This window comes from Triplophysa dalaica, chromosome 5, assembly GCF_015846415.1.
Source record: "Triplophysa dalaica isolate WHDGS20190420 chromosome 5, ASM1584641v1, whole genome shotgun sequence".
Lineage (NCBI taxonomy): Eukaryota > Metazoa > Chordata > Actinopteri > Cypriniformes > Nemacheilidae > Triplophysa > Triplophysa dalaica.
The window spans coordinates 10,626,938-10,652,452 of record NC_079546.1 but is presented as its reverse complement, the minus strand read 5'-3'; the positions used below and the strand labels follow the sequence as shown (position 1 = coordinate 10,652,452).

Here is a 25,515-nt window from a genome sequence, read left to right as displayed (position 1 = left end):
ATAAACACTGATTTAAAATCAGCTCATGTGTCGGCTCTTACGATTGGTTCGGGACAGGTTTAATTTATTGCTGTGATTGTGCGGAGAATAATGCATGAGATGGCATCACTTCACCAGGCAACAAACAAATAAGAGTCTATTCGAGAATGCATCGGCCTTCACTGTGAATCAAAGACATGATAGAGGTGGCCAAACATATATTTCCGGGTGTTTAGAAGTGTCAGTGTTCTTACTGTGGGGTCTTTGCCAGCCATCTGACATTCTTCAACCTTACTGGTGGACGCTGGCCAGAAGATCTGAGAGGAAACAGAATGAATGGGAAATTAGAAAAAATTATAGGCATTAAATGTAAGGGTCTAGATATTTAATAAAAATAAATTAAAGCCACACACAGAAATAATGCTTTTAATGTGTAATGATAAAAATGTGTTATATTTCAACGTAGTCAACTAAAAGATACTTATTTTATAATTGTACTACCATTTTAATCGAAAGTGGTTTTTAAACATTTCGGAGCTAATAAGATAGTCCCCATTCACTTTAATGCGATGAAAAGCGAGCAACAAATAAATAAATAAATACATGTTTTAAATAGGAATTCTACACTTCACCTCCTTATAATACATACATTTTACACATTTAATATTCTGCTTTGTAATGAAGAGACTACTCTAAAAGTATACAAAAGTCACATTTTACAAAGGTCAAATAAATAAATAAATATTTTAAAATAATTGTATATTTCATCTTTCAAAAATATGTGCATTTTTCTGTAGACAATATTATTCTGTACAATCCAGAAATTACTCTCAAAGGAAACAAAGATCACATTTTATCCCATTTACTTCTAAAGCTTTCGTCAATTTTCTAGTCAATTCAGGTGGAGCGAAATAGAAAGGCCGCAAAGACCAGCAGACAACCATTCATCTCTGATGTTTTGCCAGTCTTCGTTGGAATTGAACAGATAAACTTCTATAATTCATTCCAGTTGTGTTTAAATCTCTCCTCAGGAGCAGATTTTGGTCACCATTGGCTTCCATTAAACCAATGGAGAATTACACTGATATCGAGAGGTAGTGACCGTTCTCTCACCTTCAACGTGCCGTGGGTAATGTTGTTGATATCCATTGAGAGTAGATGATCCTTACAGCCCACGTACATCCGGTCTTGATCTTCATCCATGAAAAGAATCCTGTAGTCCATAGGCTTCTCGGACAAAGTGTAGTGCTCCGAGGACTGGGTTTTCTGTAGTTCTGTAATACACATTTTCAAATGTATTAATATTTATGCACTTTCAGACTTTTAAATTATTCAAGGTCCTATGCATTTGACCAACTCATGTATTCACTTTTGATCCAGTAGAGCTATCAGATCACCGCCTTTCGCACAAACAAACATGTTTGTGAGGTTGTGGTGTTTATCTTCACTGCTAAGAAGCTGTTGAACCATGACCTTTCTTCACATACTTATAGACGCCACGAGATGAAAGTCAAAAGCATCAAAGTCTTTCTAATAAAGAACCGACTCATGAATATTGATTGTTTTCTTACTCATTCACGGATGTATAGACAAGCAGAGCCACATTCTATAGCCAACCCCTCTTGTTTTACTTTTCAATTTCCAGATATTTTATTCACAACCACATTCCTCTCACTTTTCTGCTTTCAGCAACATATAAAGAGAAGCTTCGATGAAGCACCTGCATTCACAATGATTCCCATCAACACAAATCAATTCCCACCTTCTCCAGTGAATGATAACAACTCCATTCCCAAAGCAGGACTGTGCAAAAGTCTGAATCCAATACATATCCATTCGGAAATTGGAGTCACAAGTCATTTTATTTACTTTACATTAATTGCATATTTAAACATTATCTACATATAAGACAAACGGTGCTACCTCAAAAGTATTATAAGTTTCCTACAAATTCAAATAATGAGGAAAAGCACGTTATGGGGGGGGGTTCACACCAAATGCAAACTAAGCGATTTGCGCAAGTAAATTACATACTGTACAAAGTCAATGCAAAGACACTTAGGACTCGAATGATGGGAATCGGACAGCGCGATAGATGTGCATTGAAAATATTTGTCAGCTGCCATAACTCACGCGAAAATAACGAACTTTTCCCGCAAATAATAAGAGAGGAACTCGATTGTTCACCTCTGATGTGAATACAGCAATAGGCTTTAAGAAGAACACAGATGGTAGACGGCATGTCTATCCTGACTACTATTGGATTATATTAGAGGAGAGAGCCTCGTCAAACCCATCATTCTAATGTGGTTTTAATAAAAAGAGTCGAGCCAGATTATATCAGACATGCTTCAAAGTAGCTTTAGATAGCATCTTAAACTGATATGAGAGGGACTGTTACTGCTTAACAAAGCTCTTATTGGAGAAAGTTCATGAGTTTAATGTATTGAGTTCAGGAGATTACAGAGATGCCCATAAGACCACAATAAAAAAAAGAGATCTCTTTAATATCTCAAGTACTTTTTTCTATGATATTTAATGAGATCTTAGGTCACTTGTTTCGTGCTTCAGATTTCATCTCAACAACCTCATACCGGGCTCTGATCTGCCAAAATAACTCGTGCAGAGAACGTTAAAGATTTCAATGTGAACTCAAATATTTCTCAAATGTTAAATTCTTGCTAAATCAAACAATGTAAGTCTATCTTTTCTCAATTTCCATTTTGTGAGACTGAAGATCTCCCGTGAGTCCGCAGAGAGCTTTAAAACACCAACCGTAAGCAATACATTTTCCTGCGGTAAATCAAGAAAATAAAGACATTGAGGCAGAAAAAATATAAAAGAAGCAGATGTGAGAAGTATTTATCAAAGAACCCTAAAGAAAAAGAGAGCTACCGCTACTGGTAAAGTTACGGGAGTAAATTAGAAACATGCAGCTTCTGTAACCTCAGGCTGAAGTCATAAAAACTCCCATCCATATACATACATAATACTCATACTAACATACTAAATTACTCCCCCATATAACAAAGCTATAAAGACCAAAAAAATCCTCGTCACCCATTGTATTCTTGAATAATTGTATCGCACTGCTTGTCGATATAAAGTACTGTTGTCTTGTGATGTTATTTCTCTTTATGTCTTCATAAACAGCAGAATGGCATATTAAAAAATGTATATTTATGAATAATATAAAAGTTCTTGCTGATCTGACCAACCTGTTTCAGGTTGTCAGAACTAATCAGTTGATTCAGGAGTACTGAGATGCAACTAAAAAAATTATTAACACTAAGAAAATGATAACTAAAATGTATAAAACTGGGTTGAATGAATGAATTGTTTTTTCATGGTATTGTTGAGTCCGACTTTTATGTTCCCTGTCTTTCTTAAAAGATTTATAATGAGACAGCACAGTGGGAAATGATCACATGACCTTCTCAGCCCATTGATAAACACATGAAATGAGCTCTAAAGTGGTTTCATATTTGAGGTTTCACAAGGGAATACGAATTTTGGGAATTTACAGTCATATCTATATCTATATCTGAAATCTTTCATTTGAACACCAATGGAGAGACCTTAAATCTCACAATTAAAACACTTTGTTTGCACAAAACATCATTTGAACCAATCATTTGTCAAAAAACTGATGTGGAATCTTAAGCATCTAAAACGCACGAGTCCATTGGGATAACAGATGGAGTATACCATTATGAAACACCGTGGAAAATTGGCATACATCAGCCCAGTAAAGGCAAACCTTTTTACAACAGCCACGCAGTAACAACTTCTGAGAGAACGTCTGGACTCCTCTGCTTCCAGCAATCCAACTCACAGTCAGGAGTCAAGAGCCATACACGTGATGGAATATGAATCAACGTCATGTAAATCAAAACCATATTCCACGATAAAAAGACAGATACGTAACTCTAAACCCATGACCAAACCACATCGAGAGATCTTATGACAATCAACACGTTTTGTTTGCGATACTCCCCAACACACAGGCTGTATTAGTCATGGGCTTGACCACATTCTTACAGAGTTAGATCAAGATCAACCCGGAGATCTTTGTCACTAATTCTGTATTGATCCTTGAGTTGACCATGATATGAGACGCAGGGTTGTGTTGATTGTGTAGTGCAAATCAAAGAGTAACAGAGAATGGGCGGAACTGAAGAACTTTGATTCTCATCGTATTGAAATTTCCAACAATATAAAATGACGTGGAAAGCAAAAAAGCTTTGATGCCGTTGAAATTCAGTTAGCAATAAGACACCAAAAATATTCTTTATGGCTGATGAAGAAATGTTTCAGGCTCAATCCAAGTTAAAAGTTTTCTACATCTGACTTTGCTCGGGTAACCCGTGTCAGCCAACACAAGTTTCTAATTCATCATAACAGGCTCTGGACGCTTCAAGCAACTATGTGTTACCACATTGTAAGGCCCACCTCTCCTTTCATTCGATTGGAGGTTTTTTTCAACTTAAGAACTCAGAGCACTCCACCAAAAACGTGAGATGCAGCAGGCGGCAAAATGCCCCTGCCACCTGAAAATAATTCAAAAGAGACGCGTCTAACAGCAAAAAACGTTTTGTGTCTGATCGACCCCTTAGGCTCTGTTTGGTCCCATTTAGTCTTTAATATTTTGTTACATCCCTGGATACATTAAAGATAAATTAATATAACCACTACGATAAAAATATACCTGTAATCGACAGCATGGCGCATATGTTCTATTGAAACCAAAAGATTACAGTGAGCCAGAAAGTAAGTCAATTTCATTATCAATGTGCACAAGCACACTTCACAGTTCATCTCAAGAGTTTAATATAAGGTCTGAGCAGACATACTTCTTAAATCATACTTGCTGATTACTTTACTATAGTGTTTCTCTCTCTCTCCCCTGTTAGATGTTTTTTTATTCCACTCAAACTCTTTTACTTGTCATTTGTACAGCGCAGTCAAGCGGATCTAGTACAAGGCACTTTTGCAGAGGAAACTTCTTAAACATGCATTTTTAAACAGCACACGAGCGTTATGGGTCTCAACCTGCCCAAAGGAGATCAAAAAGCAAGACCCTATGAGTGCTTTAACACATCATGCTGTACAAGCTACTGGATAAATCCATACTGTGGCACATGGCTATTGGACAATAGATTATATTCTGCTAGGGTTTATGTAGTTTAATGAGAATTACTTTGACACTGCTTTAAAAATATTCAATATTTTTCACTAGGTTACTAGCTTAGTGTTATACTAGTTTTACTCTGTATTGGTTCGCTTAATAAAGCCATGCTACTGTTTTACAATGACACAAATTGATGAACAAAACAAAACAATACCAAAAAGGGAAGCGAGGCAAAGCAAAACAAAAAGCAAAGCAACACAAAAATCGAAACAAATCGAAACCAAAGAAAATGGTTGTGGTGTTTTTGAACAAACCCGCCTTAACCCGAAATAAAGTATGAGCAATTGTATAGCCTAATTTCAGAAAAAATTCCACATCGTCAGGTTTAATTTGACCTCTGTATTATTTCATCTCCTAACAAGGAACGTGTTTGTGCCGCTTGAGGTAATTAAAACAGATTAAAATCAGCTGCTCTCTTTTACAAGAGCAACAAGAGCAATTTAATGTCTGGTGTAGGTTGCCCGTCCGTCCTCTGTTACAGCTGCCAATGCTTTAACCAGAGCCTGAAATGAGCCACACATACAGAGTCCTAATCAGACTCAGATTAGAATCGTTACATCTGATTCCAGAACTCAGTTTTGTAGTGTCATTTAAAAGTAAAAGAAAGCGATTATGTCAACTGGCGAGCCTATTATGTTTAATCAGCCCATATGCAGCCCTCAGTCTAGTTTTAATAATATTGATTGATGTTTACACGCCGTCATACTCATAGTATGCCACAATCATGAAAATCAATCATTTTTCCTTTATTTGAATGAAATTTTAAATACCTTTTTCCTATTCCAGAGACAACAATAAGTTATTTAGATCAATATTGCGACATTAGCTAAACCAATGATGCACTGAGGAGATGGGACGATTGGTAAATTCTTCTTTTGGGATTTTCATCCCATCATGTTTTCTGTCTTTCACTGTACTCTGTAATTTCAAATAAGGCTGTAAAGGCCAAAAACACATCATTTAAAAAGTAAGTATAAGCACGACATCAGGTGCTCACAAGTCAATTGTGCTGAAGAAAGATGCCACATCCTAATGAAATGAACATACATTTTTATGAACATAAAAAGGTTTCAAACTTACTTTAAATATGAAACAAGAAATCACAGAAATCAGCTTCCAAGGGCAAGTAAACATTTATAATTCCCGCAAATTTTCCATCAACTACATTAATGTTTGCTTTTTACCATATTTTCTCACTGACACAACCCCAACTTGGATACTCAGGAGTTATAGAAGAGTTTTATACTCAAAATTACAACCTTGTGGTGACATTTGTATGTATTAGGCTCATAAATCCTTTACTTCACACACACCACATCACTCTCCAGAAAATTACATCCTCAAATATAAGAAAAGCTTCCATATCGACATCTAAATCCAACCTTATTCTCAATTAGATTCGAAAACACTTTGCATGCTTAGCACATTTTAATTTGATCAGTTGGAATTTAACACAAATCTGCTCATCTAAACATATTCAAAGCGTTACAAAGAATGTCAAAGGATCATCAGGTTCAAAACACACCCAACACAAGCTGAATGCGTGGACCCGCTGAGTTACAAATTCCAGTTCAAAATGCGAGCCAAAGTTTTCTATGCTCCATTACGTTTACCTTACTAGCCTAAATTCCAATTACAGCCCCATCTTTTCTCAATTTCCCCCTCATTGCTTGAACACCAAAAGCTTGTTTGAATAAATTAACAATATGCAAATATAACCGGCATGTCCCATTCATCCACAACGCTATTGCGCCAATGTTGCTCTGGGAGACGAATGGGCGGAGTTGGGTAACCGGTTCGAATAAATAGTTAACCAGCAGCTTTAAACTATCAGAATTCATGTTCTCCATTAAGATGAAGTGCATGACTTTAAATGCCTTTCAGGAGCCACCTTTGTTTTGTCAATAACACAGTTCTTTGGTTTAGTTCTGACTGGTTACACTCAGGCAGTGCGACATGTAAGTGATTTCACACATACTGTTAGAGTCAAAGCAACTGTCCAGGCAACCTAATGCGTCATTCTCATTAAAACTCACAATATCATTGGCCCTGGTTCAGTGAGACTATCTATCATGCTGTAAAAGGCTACCGGTGATAAGTACTTGCTAAGGCACTGTTGTTATAGCTTATACTAAGGGTTAAGGGTTGAAAGAAACGGTTTGCTCTGTAGACATGAAGTATACCGCAAAATAATGGTTCTTGCTAAGGAGAGATGTGCCATTGCTTTTATAAATTATGTTATTTTTAACCTGGTGGATGATTTCCCTCTTTATATGAATATCCTGAAGTTATTACAGTTTACTGAAACTACAAAAACGTTTCAGATGGTCAACATATCTACACTGTAAAAAACTGTAATTTTACAGGATTTTCACATATTTTTGAAGTGCTTTTAAAATTACAAAAACAAACTGCGGGTTTACAAGTTTGGCGTAAAATAACATGGAGAAACATTTTATTTTACTTCACAAAAATGTATTTTTGAGGTCTTTGTCTGCCAGAATATACTGCAGGTATTTTTACATTCTAGAAACTAGAATATTCATAATTAAATTTATATACTGAGGTTATTTTAGTTTAATAAATGTAAACTTTGAAAACATTTCTGTTTTTTGAAGTCAAATGATCAATATATCTAGAAACAAGGATATCCATCTCATATTTATTTAACTTACTCAAGTTATGCTATTTATTAAAAAAAGTCTAGTCAAATAAAATGTTGGTCTATATAAACAATTTTAGCTAAACGAAAATGAGAAATGTTGCCTCAGGAATAAACTGAAATAAGTTTAAGATGAGGTACTAAATTATTCAAATATTATATATATATTCAAATAACAACCAACAACCAAATAATAAAACGACAAAAGCACATGACAAAATATCTTAAATAGACTCAATAGACCCTGGCTACCCACAAAACCTTATGGGGTTTTGCACAGGCACGCATCTTACACATATTATGTTCTGAAAATAGGAAAATTGATCGATTTATGGTGATCATGTGAACGAAGGGAGCGGGTTAGGATGTGGTCTACACATCAAGACCACCCAAGCTGCAGGCTAACATGCGACAGAGCCGTCAGGCAGTCTATCCCCTTGACATTACCCACATTCCTCTGGTCTCTAGAATGGACACACACACTCCTTCAGCAAGCATTTATAAATACTAACAGAGAAGAAGAAGACCTGCATACATTGCATTGCACACTGACAGCAACTGTTAGCAACTGACTGCATCAATTAGCATTAGCAGCCATTACATTTTGACCCCAAATCATGTCCTCTGGGACAGCCAATCAGAGAAGAGCATTTTAATGGCATACTGTTTCTACATACAATGGCCGTTTTGTACACGGTATAACAAAATATTGCAGTGATCCTTATATTTCTACGCTTTTGTTTAAATTAGCATGCTCGTTTAAAATAAATTGGCTAGTCTTCACAGTGCTTGCATGTTAGCAAGTCAAATTAATTATCTTAAAAATCATCAAGTTGGATTTTCATGTTTTTTTGAGATGAATTAAAATATAACAATAATAAAATACATACAAAAATGATTCGTAAGTATCATTGTATTGATATTACATTATATTATGACCTAATTGAATATATTATTACATCCCATATTTGGTTAAGAGATAATTCAATGCTAAATTCATTTATTCATCCTCATGTCATCCCAAACCTGTAAGTCTTCTTTTCTTTTGCAGAACTCAAAAGATTTTTTATAAGTACAGTAAACAACATTGACTTCCATTGTATGGATACAAAACTGTGAAAATATCTCTTCAAATATCCTCTTTTACATATTCTCATACAGGGTATTAATATTTATTTTAGGGCAAATTATCCTTTTAAGCATGCATTTCGGAAAGTTATTTCCTGTAAAAAAAGTGCTTTTTAAAATACGATTAATTCAGATTTTAGGTCACATCATTTACAATTTTGTTGGATCCCACAACAGATAACAGCATAATATTAGCACAGAGGTCAGATGGGGTAGAACTCTTGGCACCAATAAGGTTTATTAGCAGTCTCAGATTGGACTCAGTTACAGTGCACATTGCAGTATTTCCCGCAGGAGGTGAAACAGTACACGTTAACATACCCATCACACTAATGTATGCCCTGCCCCAATTAGCGTTCTGCCTGATCTTCACCTGTCACCAACCCCCCGGGCCCCCATGACCTTTCACCTTAACACGCGTCTCCTCACGCATATGTAAACATGGTGCAATATGGAAGTCTACAGACAAACACAGACACATCGTTTTTTATTATGGTTTGTATTGCCACAGTTTTACAACAAATACCTATTCCAGTTTAATTATTGTTTTCGTATTTATTTCATAATTTTAATAAAGGGTCAGATCTCATCTCCAATTGACTCCAATAGTATTTATTTTCCCTTCTCTGGCAGTATGGGGGGATACAATCTGTTTTGTTAGTGAAATTCTCCAAAATATCTTCCATTGTGTTCAGCAAAACAAAGAAATGTATACAGGTTTGGAACAATCTGAGAGTGAGTAAATGATGAAATCATTTTCATTTTTGGGTAAAATTTCTATTAACGGATGAAGGCTACACATGGATCTTCCTTTGATTAATCCATTTCACAAATATTTAATTTGAAAAAAAAACTAGTAAACCTTCCTCACTTTACACTTTTGGGAATTCTAGCCACTTATCTAGAAAAGCACTAAAGACATTTTGGAGCTATAAATGCCATTTTTAAAGCCTGAGTCCTGCACCGTTTGAGAAAAAAAAACTAAGACTAATATAAAATCTTTAAGGATGAAAATAGACAAAGTCGTAAACACATCAGAATAAATCAATAAGTGTTTTTATGTAAATCATGTTAAATCCTCCATTAAGAGGGTTTGTTCTCTGTATTGACGGCATAAATTGATCACAGCATCAGCTAACAAAGTCAACCAACAATGTCTACCAAGGTCAAAAGAACAAGAACAATATGGGAAAGTATTTGGAAAATTCCCCAATTTAGAGATAAATGACATGCAGAAAATCACAGATGTTGTCCACATCAAGCATTGAAATCCAGTCTTCTTGGTGGAGAATGTCCGAGTCCTAACCCAATCCCTTCTGGTTGGCCTCTACACATAGTGTTCAGATAAAAACGTTTGTTGGGCTTAATCTGTGACTCCTGATAGCTTCAACAAGCTATGTTTTGTATTGAGCAGGAATTCCCCTGAGTGTTTAACACGGTGTTTGTGTGTGTTTTCTTCACTGCCTAATATTGTACATGTGTTCATTACTATCATCCAGATATAGCCAGATAATCAAGTCTTTTGATCTCAACATCAGACGGACCGACGCTCCATAGCTAAAAAGACCCCAACCTGACCCAAACATGACCTCTAAACATCAGACCTAAGATATTTGGAAAGTACTGGCAGTATTCTCTCTTCACCTCAGCGGTTTTATAAGACAAATATTGCTTGTGCAGAGAAACGAAGAGACATACTCTAATTTTGAATAATCCCTAAACCTATTAAACTGTGAGGTCAAATGCGCCGTGCAACATTTGTGCTACAGACATAAACAATACCTTGCTTGTTAAAGAGAAGTCAGATTTGTACTAATGCAATTTGAAAGAAATGATACATATTTCACAGGCCAACAAATCCCAAGATTTACAATAAAACAAGAGTTTAAACATACTTAAAGATCAAAATATCATATAGAAGCGAGGCTCTTTTGCCTTGCCAACATACAGAACACCCTATCCACCACCTAGCAAGACCCTAGAAACCACCTTAGCTACCACCCCTTACATTACTTTTCTCAACTAGTCATATGAAAATCTGTTATTACTTTTATTGTTGTTTAAAGTCTGAGGTTAAGATATTCCGAATATGAAAGCAAGACATCAAAAACACATTAAGGTCAACTGAAGTAAAAAATGTATTTTCTCCCCTCTTCTGAATGTCTTTAAAATCAAACAGCTGGTCTACAGCCACAGTTAAGAAGTGATTTATACCCAAGACGTTACCTTATAGCAGATGAATGTGAAGTTGGCTGAGGTCAACATGGCCGAATGCTCAACGTGATACTTATTGTTTGAAAATTTAGAGAATGTACTCTGTCGGTGGCTGAGTCTGAACAAACGTTAGGCTCGATTTTCTGTTGTAATTATGATATAAATCAGACCTCTATAGATGAGGCCTTTTTAAAGTTTCTGAGCATGTATTTGTGAAAATGTTTAAAGGCTTAATGGTGCTAAATTATGGCATTAGTGCAAGCATGCGACATGTATCCATAGATTTAAATACTGTTTTGTGGCCTGCCAGAGAGGAATGTGAGTTTTAATAAAGCGTAATTGCACTACGACAAGACCAATCTGAAGACAAAAAATGTGTTTGGTATGCGTTTTCGTTGAAAGAAAAACTTGTGAATGCACGCAACCTGGCATCCTGTCACGTGATGGTGTATAGAAGCCCACGACAACTAAGTATTTAATGAATCCACAAAGCACACGAGAGTACACACAGGACAATAATCACACGAAACATGAGTTAATACCAGACAATGAACTGAAAAACATGGGGAAACGTAATCAAAGGAAATAGAAACAGGTGGGGAGCTAATAAACTTATAAAGGAACAGAGAAGACAAAACCAAAACAGAACAAAACCCGTCAACGGGCCATATGAGAGGAAAAGCAACCAATCATGTTTCGTTTTGTGTCGTATCATGTTTAGAGGCGTGGAAATGTCACCACAGGTACAGACCGGTGTACATTCACGAACGTGTCAAAAGTTAACAGCAACAAAATGATCTTAAGTTTATGCCGTGAACCTCGCATACTTTAAAGCATTAAGCGTTTAGTCGATCGTGATGAATTCTTATAGCAACAGTTGTAAAAACGACAGCCTACTTCTTAGGTAAGACGGCTTTGTGTTGTTTCCTGGCGGACCATTTAAGAACGCGACCAGGACGTCTATCAGAAATCCTGTGAAATTCAACCACCGTGACTTCGAACGTGATGAAGTGTTTCCAGAACACCGTGTGCCTCATGCATTAGACATTTAGCCAACGGTCCGTGGGCACTACATCTCATATTTAAAAACGTTTTTTATGTATTCCTGTTTATATATTATATAGTACATTTTAAAAAGTTTTTAAAATATAAAATGTTTTTTTATTTGCAATTATGTTTTATGCCATTAAAACAGCGACATCTGCTTACGGACACTGCTTGGTTGTCATGGGAACATGCCATCTGAAGATAATGAGGTAATTATGTCGCTCCCTTTGCCAAGTGCAATGCAAACGTCTACATAATGGCACGCAAATGCCCTGTTCACTCCAAAGTGTAAACTCCAAGGGCTCTGCCCTTCGAAGGGCGTAGTGCATATGAATGATGACTATATTTAGAATGTTACCCGTGACGGTTCGGTACGAATACACATACCGTTACACCCCTAATACTGTATATAACCTTACATTTTTATGTATATTCCAATATATTGTTGAGTCATAAGAAAATGCACCCATTATAGCAAATGGTCAAGCTGCCCTTTTATATACATGAAAGTAAAAGGTGACTACAGCTTTTTCTGGTTCAAATCCAATTTCACTGTTGCAGCTTCAATATTCTACTTTGTGATCCAAATTAGAAAGAAAGTTTTAGTATTTTGATACTAACATAAAGGTGACATAATAAAAGTAAATGCATTACATTTTTGCATGACCTATCCCCTTAAAAAAGATAAGGTCTGTAAAAAAACCCTGTAACTCATCTCAGTCCATACACTGTTAAATATCAACTTCAAAATAATAACAAAATAGTTTATAACGCTGCTGCCAGATGATGTGAACAGAAAGATAGCAAAAATCTAAAGGGTCGTGACTACTCGTGCCGGCCTCACATGACGCACTGAAAGCACATGATACAGTAGATAGTAAAAACAATCTTGTGTTTCAATAATTTCTAAAGGGATAAAATACCTTACATTTCTGTTGGCTAACCAAAAAACTAAATAAACCATCCACGGTCAGATCAACAGGGGTATCATGCCTGATCCGCGTCAAAGACAACATTGTTTTATTTGTAAAGGGTGTTGTCCTGTGTTACCTGGCTCGAGTTCACACATGTGGTCTAAACCAGATCCATTTTGGACAGCGTGAATTTAGATGAGGATTGATAAACATGACACGATGCTCCAAAAGTGAGCCAAGTTAACACACAGCTGGCAGCGATTGAATCCTAATTGAAGTGCACAGATGGGCGGTCATACTAGACTTTCTATTGTATTCACTTTGTTTATGTGAATATGAAGCTGGGAGAGCAAATAGGATAATGACGAATAAGGATTTTCGTCATGCCAATTTTAAAACACTAATAAATAATAATATCTATTGCAGTTATTTAAACATTAAGAATGTGGTGTACACATAAACGGGTAGATGACGAAAAAAATCATACTGTATCAGATGTTCATATGTCAGCCACAATTTATTTTTACATTTGTAAAAAAATTAAACAAAATTATTGATATTATTGGTCACACCACATGATAATTTGTCCTTATTAGTCATTGATATTGAGAGAAAGAGTATCTGGCTTTTGTTGACCAGTGAATTTGTATGGCAAAAAGACTGTAAAGTATTTGCAGTATAAAGAATATAAACTTCAAAGTTTACATTATTTATTATTTACTAAAATCTGGAAAACATAACATCATACCCCGTTGCATATTAGCAGTTATTTTCACATGTTTAAAGCAAAGTGTGACATCAACTTTATACAATTAACCAAAATTATTTAATTAACAAACATGAAAACATCTGCTTGTCTCTACACAAAATAACAGTGCACAACTGGAAAAAAGAAACAAAACCAGACTTCGATTCGCTAAACCGATGTATTGAATGATCCGATGAAAACGTAGAGTGATAGCAGGAATTTCAGAAACTCTACTCTCGACACGAGCTCAACATCACTGCAGAGAACCTGAGATGCCCACAGAATCAAGTTTCAAAAGATCTCTCGCCCGACCGTCTGGCGACCAGTCAAACACTCTGACCCTGGCTTCATCTTCCAGGTTTATTTTCTCACAAGGTGTTGGTTTGGTTAGACCGGGACTGCAATAATAAAGAAATCAGTACAGTAACTGGGTCACCAGAGCTTCTTCCACAGATGCTAAGCTTCCGACAGCACTTCCAATTTATGTATATCATGACTTGGTTTTGTAACTCAGGAGGAATTTCCCATATTCCATCTTCTTCAGATTTTCCACATCCAGCAGGAATCTCTCTCTTTTACTCATTTTTTACGGCCAAACCATGGAAGCTGAGAAACACCCAAAGCTCCAAGCTCTCTCCATAAAGATCATTGCAGATCGGTCTTTACAAGATTTTATAGGAGCACCCCAAAACATCTGGAGCGTTCCTCCGCGGATCCAAGTTGATATTCAGTAAACAGCCTAGCTATAAACTCAAATTGTTTGCCTACACATCAATATGTCTCATAAAGAAGAAATTGATCCAAAAGACCCTTGTGGGACTTTGAGGGAATGTCCCACAAGAGAACAAATGTCCCACAAGAGAACAATTCTTGCAGAGAACAAACATGGATTCCCATCAAATGCCACTGTTGATGGATCATATGTTACAATGTTCATGTACTGTGAAACATGCTTCCAGATTTTTTTCTAAGTTAGGAGATCTTTGATATGTATCCTAGCATCTAGCGTTCCCAATCTCTTTTCAATTCATGTGGACGTTTGGACTGAATGAGTTCTCCAGAGGTGATATTGTCAGAGACGTTATTCAAATCTACACCTGGGATTCTACTCATAAAGCCATGAGTGAAGATGTCTGGTTTAGGATCAGGGCTGGCTTTGGTCCAATTTTCATGTCCTATTGAAAACAATGAGGCCAAAACCACAATTCTGCTTAAAAACAATGTTCTGTTTTGTACTTTGGTCAAGTTAAAGTACTTTACTTTCAAGAGACCTTTACAAAACGCCCTATTGGAATCAGTGGGTTTTTTTGGAGGGGAATAGTGCAGTTTTAACTAAAATGTGCTAATCAATATTCTTTGTGCTAAAATGTGCTAATAAAATGGGAAATATTGAAAGCATGATCTCAAATAAATGTTTAAATAGGTGAGTAGGTGACATAGACTTCATTGATCCATCTTAAACGAAAAGTTAACACATTTATTCCCCTCATGTCGTTTAAACCTCTATGTGACAGTATGTGTGTTCTGTGTAACACAAAAGAAGATATTTTGAGAAATGTCCACCATAAAAAAATCAAGGGGGGCCAATGTTGGTTACCAACATTCTTCAAAAAATCTTCTTTTACGATCTGCAGAAGAAAGCAAGTCTTACAGGTTTGGAATGACATGAGGATGAAAACATATTGAAAGAATGTTCATTTTTGGGTCAACTATTCCTTTGCCTGTTGCCTTTCTTATAAAGCATTATCATGGGGCACCTTGAGTCACTACGATAAAAAACATGCCTGGCATTAGTTTAACTGTATAGTATATTTTATGTAAAAGTTATGTAAAATTATGTTTAAATCTATCCACATATAAAATAATTTACTAATGGTACAAGTGTAAAAAACAACAGCTTTTTGTTTACTCCATTTGCTATACTAGGAATGGACAGTAGCGCTATTAAGCCAAGGCTAAGCAAAGGGTCAATTTGTCTTTTCCACACAGACAGTGTCTGCTTAGGTTCATATTAATGTCAAACATAACACGTGGCTTTCTTCAGAGCAACACGAGAATGTACTTGAGTCTGAGTCTGGAGTTTTTCCGACATGGCAAAATCCACACTGACACCAGTTATGGCATAACTACCAAAGCATCCAACTGTTTCTTTCCAGCACACAGTAAATGGATGAGTACACAAAGGATAATGCTGGACAGACCAGACGAAAATACAGAATGACAAATTAGGGGGAAAACATGAATTGGAAGGAAGGAAAACTGGAAAGCAAATACAGTAATGGTTATATTAACAAAGAATGACTAACACTGAAGAACACAACAAGAACCAGGCCTTCATATTCAACGGGACACGTTCAGAGCCACTGGTATCTTACACCAAGACCCACTAGATGCAATGGGGGCTTATACATCACAAATCTCCTTACTCGACTGTATTTAATGTTTGCTACAGCATATCAGAAGACAGATCACTCTTGACATCTGATCTGAAACCAGCTCAGCCATTTCTGTTAGATGATCAAAGTCATGGAAACATTATGCTTGAGTTAGCACTTTGACTTCAAAGATAATGTTGGCTAAGATTATGTTTCAGGTACATAATAAGTCTAAGATAGTACTGTGACTTTATTTACCAAAAACAAATTAAGAAAATGGGGGGGAAAAGGAGGGGGAATTCCCCCCTCACAGATTCTGTACAGCTGACAATAAAATAAAGAAACATTAAATACTTCTTATTTTTATAAATTTTAAAGAAATTTATGATGAATTTATTCGCAGAAAAAAAGGAATATTATGCATAAAATGAATCAGCCAAGTACGTGGCCTGTTTACTTTTAAATTTGATTACATTTTTACTAGTTATTTAGTTCTAGTTACATTTTGGCTAGTTTTAGTTTGTAATTTAAGATATGGACTTTTACATTACGTTTAGTTTTCTTTTTAAGGACATGTTAAAGTGCACTTTCAGTGTTAGTAATTGAAGTTAAGTTGAGGACTCGATAGGAAAGTTCCAGAACTATTTAGAGCATTTTTCCTCCTAAACATTCAGTGTTTTCATCTGAGTTTTAGTTTTATTATTAGGGAAAAAAACAACCATGACACAGCTGTTTACAGCACTTGAAACCTAACACATGGCTTTGAAAGCCTTCAAAGCTTGGCAACATTTACCGAAGTGAAACATCACTTCTGGAAAATACAACATAAATTTGAGATTTTGGGTACAATTGAGATTTGGTGACAGATGTTTGTATCTCCGCTTTAGACCATAATTACATGTATACAAATGCGAGGGTTTTGGCTGAAGTGTTTTATCCACGTAATAGCCTCCAAACTTTGTCAAAATGTTATATAAACATACGTATGTTGGGCTTTTCAGAGTCTATTACTTAAAAATATATTTGATTCTTGGTTTTTCCACCACCGGTTATAAACATTATGCAGTTCTACTTCATACCTAATTTAAAAATATTATTAAGGTATGTATTAAAAGTATAACCTTTTTGCCAATTAATGAACAAAATATGTGCGAATTGATGAGAAAACATCCTCAATTTAATATACTGTAGTAAAATCAGATCAAACTCAATTCATTTCAGTAAGCTGAGAAAGCAAGTATCATTACACACTAACACAATAGACCTTCACAAATCAATGAAACGAATTGATGTTGTGTTTTCTGATGTAACTGGTCCCATATTTAAATGCAGATAAATAAAACCTGCATCTAATAAAAAAATTAAAAACTCAATCTGACAGACAGCATCAGACCTGATGAAGAGCATTTCTTAAGCAAGGGAAGTGATCTCATTAAATAGGACATGATGTCATAACAGAACAATTTCCCTCCTGCTATTTCTTCATCAGGAACATCAGGAAGTAGTCTTATAATTAAAGAAAGACCAATCTAAAAGGGAAGTGCCTTGATTGGAGTATGATGTAAACCATTCTTACCTTGAAATGTCAAGAAGACTCGCGGCTGTGGTGGAGAAAGACCATAGATGCAGGTAACAAACAGGAGGAGGGTGGAGAACAACTGCACGGCCTTCCCCAGCGACCGAACGCACATCACTCTTGACCTGCCCATGACTGCTGAGGGTCAAGTCAGAGCAGCCCACCTGCGAAGAGATGGTGAGAAAACTGTTGAAGACAAAAACTTTATTTTAAATAAGCTCAAGTATATAAAAGTATAATGCGAAGTTTGCACTTTTTATGCACTTTAAATGTTAAATGGATATTTAATCTCAAAATTATTTATATTTATCCTCATGCCATTCGAAACCTGTATGAATTTCTTTCTTCTGCAGAACACAAAATATATTTAGAAGAACGCTGGTAATGGACTTCCATTGACTTCCATTGTATGGACACAAATGTATCCCTTTTAAATTAATTCTTTCTGTATGCGTTTTGGTTAATAAGTGCAAGGAAACTGGCATGAAACTGATCTACAGCTACCGCACAATATCAGCATGGCTCTATAAATGATGGCCCATGTCCAGCCTGAGTCATCCATTTACCTTAACAAAGTAAATCCTTGTACAAATCAAATAGGAATGTCCGAGTGTAGACAACTCTTAACACATTCAAAGAAACACCCTTGTTTTCCTCTAACAAAAGAATGAACGTCCGCCCTTCTGTTTCTCTCCTTTCTAGTCTATTATGGGAGAACACAAGTTCAATAATACATGCCGAGAACTTTGATTTCCTGTGGTGGAACTTTTGCTGTGTGCTCCAGGGATAACAGAGAGGCTTCTCCGACCGCAACTCTCTCGGAAAACAACAATACATGCAGTTCATAATTATATATTAATAATACTTGTCTTGTAGGAGGGAGAGCAGCAGGACAGGAGTGCTGGTGAATAGCGAGTTCTCTCTGCTCATGTCTTATACATGAATCATGTGAAAGATTGATGTGAATGTCGTAGAAGACCTCTACAATGGATGTCTGACTCCATAAGTTATGAGTTTCACTTCAAAGGGCTTGTTCACATTCAGCAGACATGCACGGATACCACAAAACACAACTCGCGTTGTGAGTTCAAAGTAGTCCTGAAAAGTACTCGAGTATGTGAACTTGATCACTTCTATTGATACATACAGTTCACACATAGACAAGTTTTTCTTGAGGCTGAGACGGTAGAGCAAGGCATTATGGGAACACACATGCTGATATGAAGACCTCAAATGCACTTTAAGTGGCTCTATATGAAAGCGTATGAAAACGTTGAACAAACATGATTTCAAGCCTTAAGGGGGCACTACAGCAGGCCTTAAAGTCCCTGATGTACTGTAAGTACATAGTGAACCAATGACTGTCGTCATTGCAAACCAACTGAATAGTTAATTTCGTCACTTCAAACCAAATGTTTCAAAAACTATGGCAAGTTTAAGTTTGCTTTGCTTACTAGCATTGACTTTGAAATGGGTGTTAAGCACCTTCTAACACAATTGGTCCAAATGATGATGCACTGTAACAGGTGGCCTAAGACTTCCTCAAATAGTGTCCAAATGTTCGCAAACATTATGAAGATGCTCCGCTATTTCAAACTATTTGAGAGTTCCAGTTTAAAACCACAGAAAAAAAGCAGAATGAGGAAGAAGTTAACCGTAAACATAGACGATTTTATCTAAACGGCAAAAACAAACGTTACTGCGCATGCGCACTTTTGTGACCCCAACTGAACTTCCGGTACACATTCATAAACAATAGAGTGCTTGTAGATTATTTCTGATAAAAAGCAAAAGAATCCGAGAAGAACCGTTGCTCGGCTTAACTTGTCGATCCAATATTTAGAATTTAGACTGCGATACCAATCTCAGCCGCTAGATGTCAATGTACCGTTCAGTTTCTTTTAATGCGACCAAACTACAGGACCCATTCAACAAATTTGTTAATTTAATAAAATTAACATAAAACAAAATTCAACAAATCGTTTGTATACAATTACTATACAATAAAATAATAATATGAATTAAAATTAACATAAACTAAACTAAATTAAATGTAAATTCAATTGTTCTATTATTAGACACTAGCCAAACACAAACCAAAAGTTAATTGAGGATCAGGCGCGCGCGCGCGTCCACTGAAACGTTCTATATTGGGCCTTCATGGTCAGTTTTCTTTTCCATGTCAACTACCACCATGTCGAAGAAGTTTGAAGAAAATATTGCTGAGGAAAGCTCTTCTTTGCTTAACAGACTGTGCTAGTGCTAGTTCTGGAAACATAATTTTGAGGGAAGAGCCAAATTACTGTTAGTGGTTCGAAAACAATAATTATCAATAACTGGCACTGAAGAATCAACTCAATACCACTGTAGACTCCAGAAATCTATTGTCTTCGGTATGGCCAAAAGTTGAAAGCACAACCTATAAAGTTCTCAAGAACATCAGGTCAAAACCTTTTGCTAACTTATCCTCGGTCTAACCACAATAAAAGCATGCTAACTGAAAATCAAATCAGTACGTGATATAATAGCGAAGTCATTAAACCTTGTTTGATGCCTATGTTTGTGTTGCTCAGCCGCACTTTGGGGGTCTAGTGGTCCCATAGCATTAATAGAGTTCAATACAGGGCGAAAAGTCCAATATATGGCCATTGGCATATTGCGCAGATTACATTATTTTCATCCAGAGTGTGCACAATAGTGACACAAGGTAACGCTGTGTGTATCAAGGTCCCACCCATGTTCCCCATTTTGTTAGTTTACATGGAGAGGGCGGGATTTATGTCCTATACTGTCTCCAGCCAATAGGGCGCGATCAAATTGCTTCGGCTTCACTTTTTAGGATTTGTGCGGCACACCTCCCACCCTCTTACAAGGATTACCTTCTGCAAAATTACCCACATTAACCTTTCGCTCAGGTCTACATAGAATAATTTGTAACCATTTACTCATCTCCACTTATTTTGTGCCAGTTGTAACATTATAGCTAGCTATAATTTTGGAGATAACTCTACCACCCCCTAGAGTATTGAATGTGTGTTTCCGGTAAAGTAATGAAATACATACAACGTTTCGCAGGCTAATGCCCTGGCAGAGCATTCCTAACTGGTTTTGTACACATGCTCATTTTTCTGGACATAGCGAATTAAGTAAAAATGTTTTTGATATGTTTTTTGTTATAGGATTGAAAAGAAACTGTTCAGAGTGCCCACATTGTTTTGTATTTGAGTCACTATATGCGCGTTTGTGTATATACAGTATGTGTGTGTGTGTGTTTGAGCATATGATAAACTACAGAAGGCTGAAATGTCTTTGGCAGAGAATACAGGAGATAGAGAAGCTCATAGCTGGCTGAAGACTAGTTCTCTGGACAATAACGGCTGTCTGCCGCTCCTACAGCTGCTAAAATCATCACCGGTCAAAACAGAATCATCACTGGACCGACACGGTGTGTCCTCTGATGATTGGCCTCTTCTATGAGACGTAAACCACCATCTGTCTCATACAAGTCTATTAATCGTGTTTCATACTGACACAAGCAAAATTCTCCTTACAGCCATTGCTAACAAAATGCTCTACCAATTGAGCAATACACCTAAACTCTTAAAGGTCCAGTGTATGATGTTTAGCTGCATCTAGTGGTGAAGTTGCCAATTGCAACCAACGGCTCACTCCACCCCTCCCTTTCGAAGCACTACGGAGGCGGACACAGAACTAAGATACTGTCACTTTTTCGCTTCTATGCCGAACGAGACAATGTATTTACGAAACAAGCTCTGTTGAGCAGTTTGTCCATTTAGGGTTACGCTCTTTATTACTTGTGGGAAAAGTTGGTTATTTTCGTGTGAGAGACGCAATCTGACAAATATTTTCAACTTTAGCGGAAGATGAGATTGACAAGCATTCGCTCTGCCCAATTCGCATCATTCACACCGCCTGCCGCAGGTTCACGTCTATTCGCGTTTTTGCATTGACTTTGTATGTAATTTGCTCGCGCTAAACGCTTAATTCGCATTTGGTGTAAATCCACTGTTGGAGTTTGAAGAGACTGAATTATTTTACGGTGTTCATTTCAACCTGACTGAGTAAGGAAATATAAACCGCTGCTTACTTCACTCTTTAGACATTCCTCCTGGCATCCCTCCTCAACCCCGTCTCTACATTACATCAAGTCATTACTAATCTGGAAGTAAGAGTAAGCCCTTGGGGACATGTTACTTTGAGCAAGCTAAAGATGTTTACCTTCATCTCCATTCAGGATTACATTAACATTGGAACTACTGAAACGCTACCATTGGACCGCAATACATACACATCTCACCGTCAAGCTTATCGTCTTGTGTTTGTCATGGCTATCTGCTTAATACATTTTCCATCTTCCTATTTATGGAACGTTCAGTCAGAAGCAATTATTGCTGCTCAACTAAAAACTGGCTCACCTGAGATGGATTAAACAGATGGAAGGAAGTAAAAAGTATTTTCGAGATGTTTTCAAACAAATAATCAGATTTGTGTGATATTAGAACTGGTTTATTTTGGTAGATGTTTTTATCCAAAGTGCATCCAATGTATAGATTTTCTTATATGTTTCCTACATATATGTTTTGACCATTCTGTTGTCCGTCAGGTGAAGATTGCAATTCTGATAATGTTAGTGAGTTAGAAAAAGAACAGCACAGCTCTTTTTAGCCAATTACATTAGGTGAAGCATCATGTCCATATCACAAATGGTGCTGGACAACTGTTTAATACAGAGGGTATTTAGATATTGTACATATTCTTAGACTGCTAAACTAAGGTTTATTTGATTTTTTAACCTAGACCTGCAAACTAGGAAGAGGTGAAAAAGGTGAAACAGTTCAATTGAAATCCAAGTGGGGTGTGGGGGCAAGTTTTTGTTATTTTTGATAAATGTATGCATTCTGGCACACTCTGACAAGAAAATAAGACAATATTTTCTTCAACTAACTTTGTCACACCAGCCAAAATTTGCTGGTTGACCTGCACAAGTTTTTCAATTACATACTGTATCAGCAGCTAATCACATGATTTATGACCAAAGTGAAGCTCATGCATATATTAAACACCCAATTGATATTTTGCGACTTTTAAATCTTAAGAAAAAATGCTTTACTACTATTATATATCTAGGAAACATAATTATGTTAACACATTACCATGATCAGCACAATTATTCATTAAATCATTCATTAGGTGCCCTACTCACTTAGCAGGGCAGAGCTCCTGAAGTGGGATTTTTGAAGGGAGATTGGCAATTGGTAATTTCATCACATAGCCCTTTGGATCACACTTGGCAAACTAATAAAAACATCGCCATTTTCTCTTTATTGGACACAACACTTTTTGTTCAATCCCCTTCAGCGGTGCCTTTCAAGGGTGCAAACATGATTTTTGGACCGCGACTCAACCTTCCGGTCTCTTTCGTGAAACAAACACATAAGCGACTTAAACTGGAATCCATTTACTGGCCACTAGAGACTTGCTTTTGAAACAGAGCAGAATCTCATTGAACTTCACAGCAGAAAAAAAACTTGTTTGCAGCCTGTTAAAATTTATATAGCTATATAGCTAATTTTACCCTTCGTGACAACTATGAGGGGATGTTTTATATAACGCATCCGTTTAGATTATATTAAGCCTTAAAATTCTCTTTAATTAAGGGCGTGGCCTGTTGTGTGACAGTTGGTTTCACTAGTCAGCCACCTCGGCTCCAACCACGTCCTGCCTTTTTGCCCATTTTCGATTATCCAGGAGTGTCGCGCAGTGACGTCCTGCCAAGATGGCGACAACGGGGTCCGCCCACTTTAAGCTTCAAAGTTGTCCTTCACAAACCGGCTGTTGACGTCATGGACACTATGTCCAATTTTCATAAAGTCTATGTTCCTGACGCATCCACAGACCGATTGCCTGACTCTATGATATTGCCCGTTTCTGTGTTTTGACTTTTCAAAAAAAGCACCTACATTGCATATTTCACAACTCCCGCACAATTTACAATTTTCACGTATAATGTATAATAAATGTAATTTTACAGAATTTTACTTTGTTTTACAGACTATTCAAATAATGTTCAAATACGGTAAAAAAAATACAATCAAATTACATACAAAGACTGCAAATTTACAAGAAAAACAGTATTTTACAGTATTTTGTGGTGTCCCATCTGCCAGGAAATTTCATTTTTTATGGGATTTTTTTTACAGTGAATGAAATCTTGAATGTTTGTTAGTAGAGATCTATTACGTGATTTAAGTGTTCCGTACATTATCACACACAGAAAACGATTTTATTACTGATAGAAAATAAACCTACTTTCATTTTCCTTGTGTGGTTATTTTTTTGGTTACTGAGGAATGCCCATCCCATTAGTTCCCTCACCACACCCTGTCATTCACAAACTCTCATACGCACATTAACATTCCCCGGCAGGCTCATACTCATTTTGCGACAATACAAAACCCATTTAAATATGACATTTTACCTTGAACCAAATCCCAAACGCTATCTTTAGAGCTTTAGAGTTATAAAATAATAACATCACTGTCTCAAACTCCCATGACTCATTCACACTCACGGCTCTCCTGCTCCCCAAGACACAAGGCAAATATTCCCCAAAGCCTTTACCAATAACTATTGCTCTGTCCGCACAACATAATTCATATCACCTGCCCTGGATGAGTGATCAGATTGAGAGTAATGTTTAAAACATGATTATTGTTTACAGACCTATGTCCACTATCTAGAACATTGCTTATGTAAATACAAAGATATAACATTGATCATTTAAAAAAAAAAAAATTTAAGACCTTGTTTACCTTTTTAAATATTTTACTGCTATCTGTGGAATGCGGTTTTCAACAAAAACACCTAAAAAAGGAACAATAGGCTGAAATTTGGGTAAGTAAATATGACTTTGTATGAATTACAAAAATAAGCATAAATATGCAGCCACAAATATTGAAATGGATTAAAAAAACGAACAAATGAAATTGAAGATTAACCCGATTAAAGTGGAAAGTCCTCCAGCTAGAAAAGTGCCCAAAACCAGTTAAAGCAGCCAAGACTCTCAAACCTTGTTCAAGTCAAACAAAAAATTAAACAAAATGAAAAGTTTAACTTTTGAAAATCATTCGATAATCATTCTATATATTAATAAACTCAAACTCCTTCAAGCAAAACATCTCTGTCAACACAGATCCCAAATAACAACTATGATAGTTTCCATTTCAAAAACAGTTTTTTTAAAATAGACGCTTCTTTCAGCGCCTGACGCATGTATGAGGTCTTATTATTTCCTTGGGTCTCCGGTGGGAGTCTGCACCTGTTCGCCTGGAGAACCCCCTCATCAAAATCTTCCCCTCTCCACTCACACAGGAGCCCATCTGCCCCATGCAGGACTCACCTTATGAGCCGTCCTATGCTGTCTTCACAGAGCAGGATCAGTCCTGAGAGAGCGGATCGATACCGTAGCCAGAGATGTTCAAATACAGTTTTAACTTCCACAGTGAGAGTAGAGAGAGGTGTTATTCCATCCAGCTGACAGCGGGACAGGGAAGTGAGAGGTTGAGAGAGGTAAAGCGAGAGAGAGTGAGAGAGAGAGAGAGAGAGATGGGTGGATTGGTTTCCTATTACACTCTTCTCTTAAGCACCCCTCCTCTTTTCT

The 25,515-nt window shown here is 36.6% G+C and overlaps 1 protein-coding gene across 2 annotated transcripts in view; it reads right to left on the bottom strand.

Annotated features, from left to right (window-relative positions):
- sema3c (sema domain, immunoglobulin domain (Ig), short basic domain, secreted, (semaphorin) 3C) overlaps positions 1-25,515 on the bottom strand; it is a 60,203-nt gene that overhangs the window by 26,242 nt on the left and 8,446 nt on the right. The window contains exons 1-4 of one of the 2 annotated variants that reach the window (XM_056749379.1): positions 25,255-25,392; positions 17,835-17,998; positions 1,093-1,253; positions 234-296 (exon numbers count right to left, since the gene is read on the bottom strand). In XM_056749379.1, coding sequence (XP_056605357.1) covers positions 234-296; positions 1,093-1,253; positions 17,835-17,967 — 357 coding nt within the window. In that variant the 5' untranslated portion in view covers positions 17,968-17,998; positions 25,255-25,392. Of the gene's footprint in view, positions 1-233; positions 297-1,092; positions 1,254-17,834; positions 17,999-25,254; positions 25,393-25,515 lie in introns of those variants that run through there. The other variant, XM_056749380.1, reaches the window with a different exon arrangement.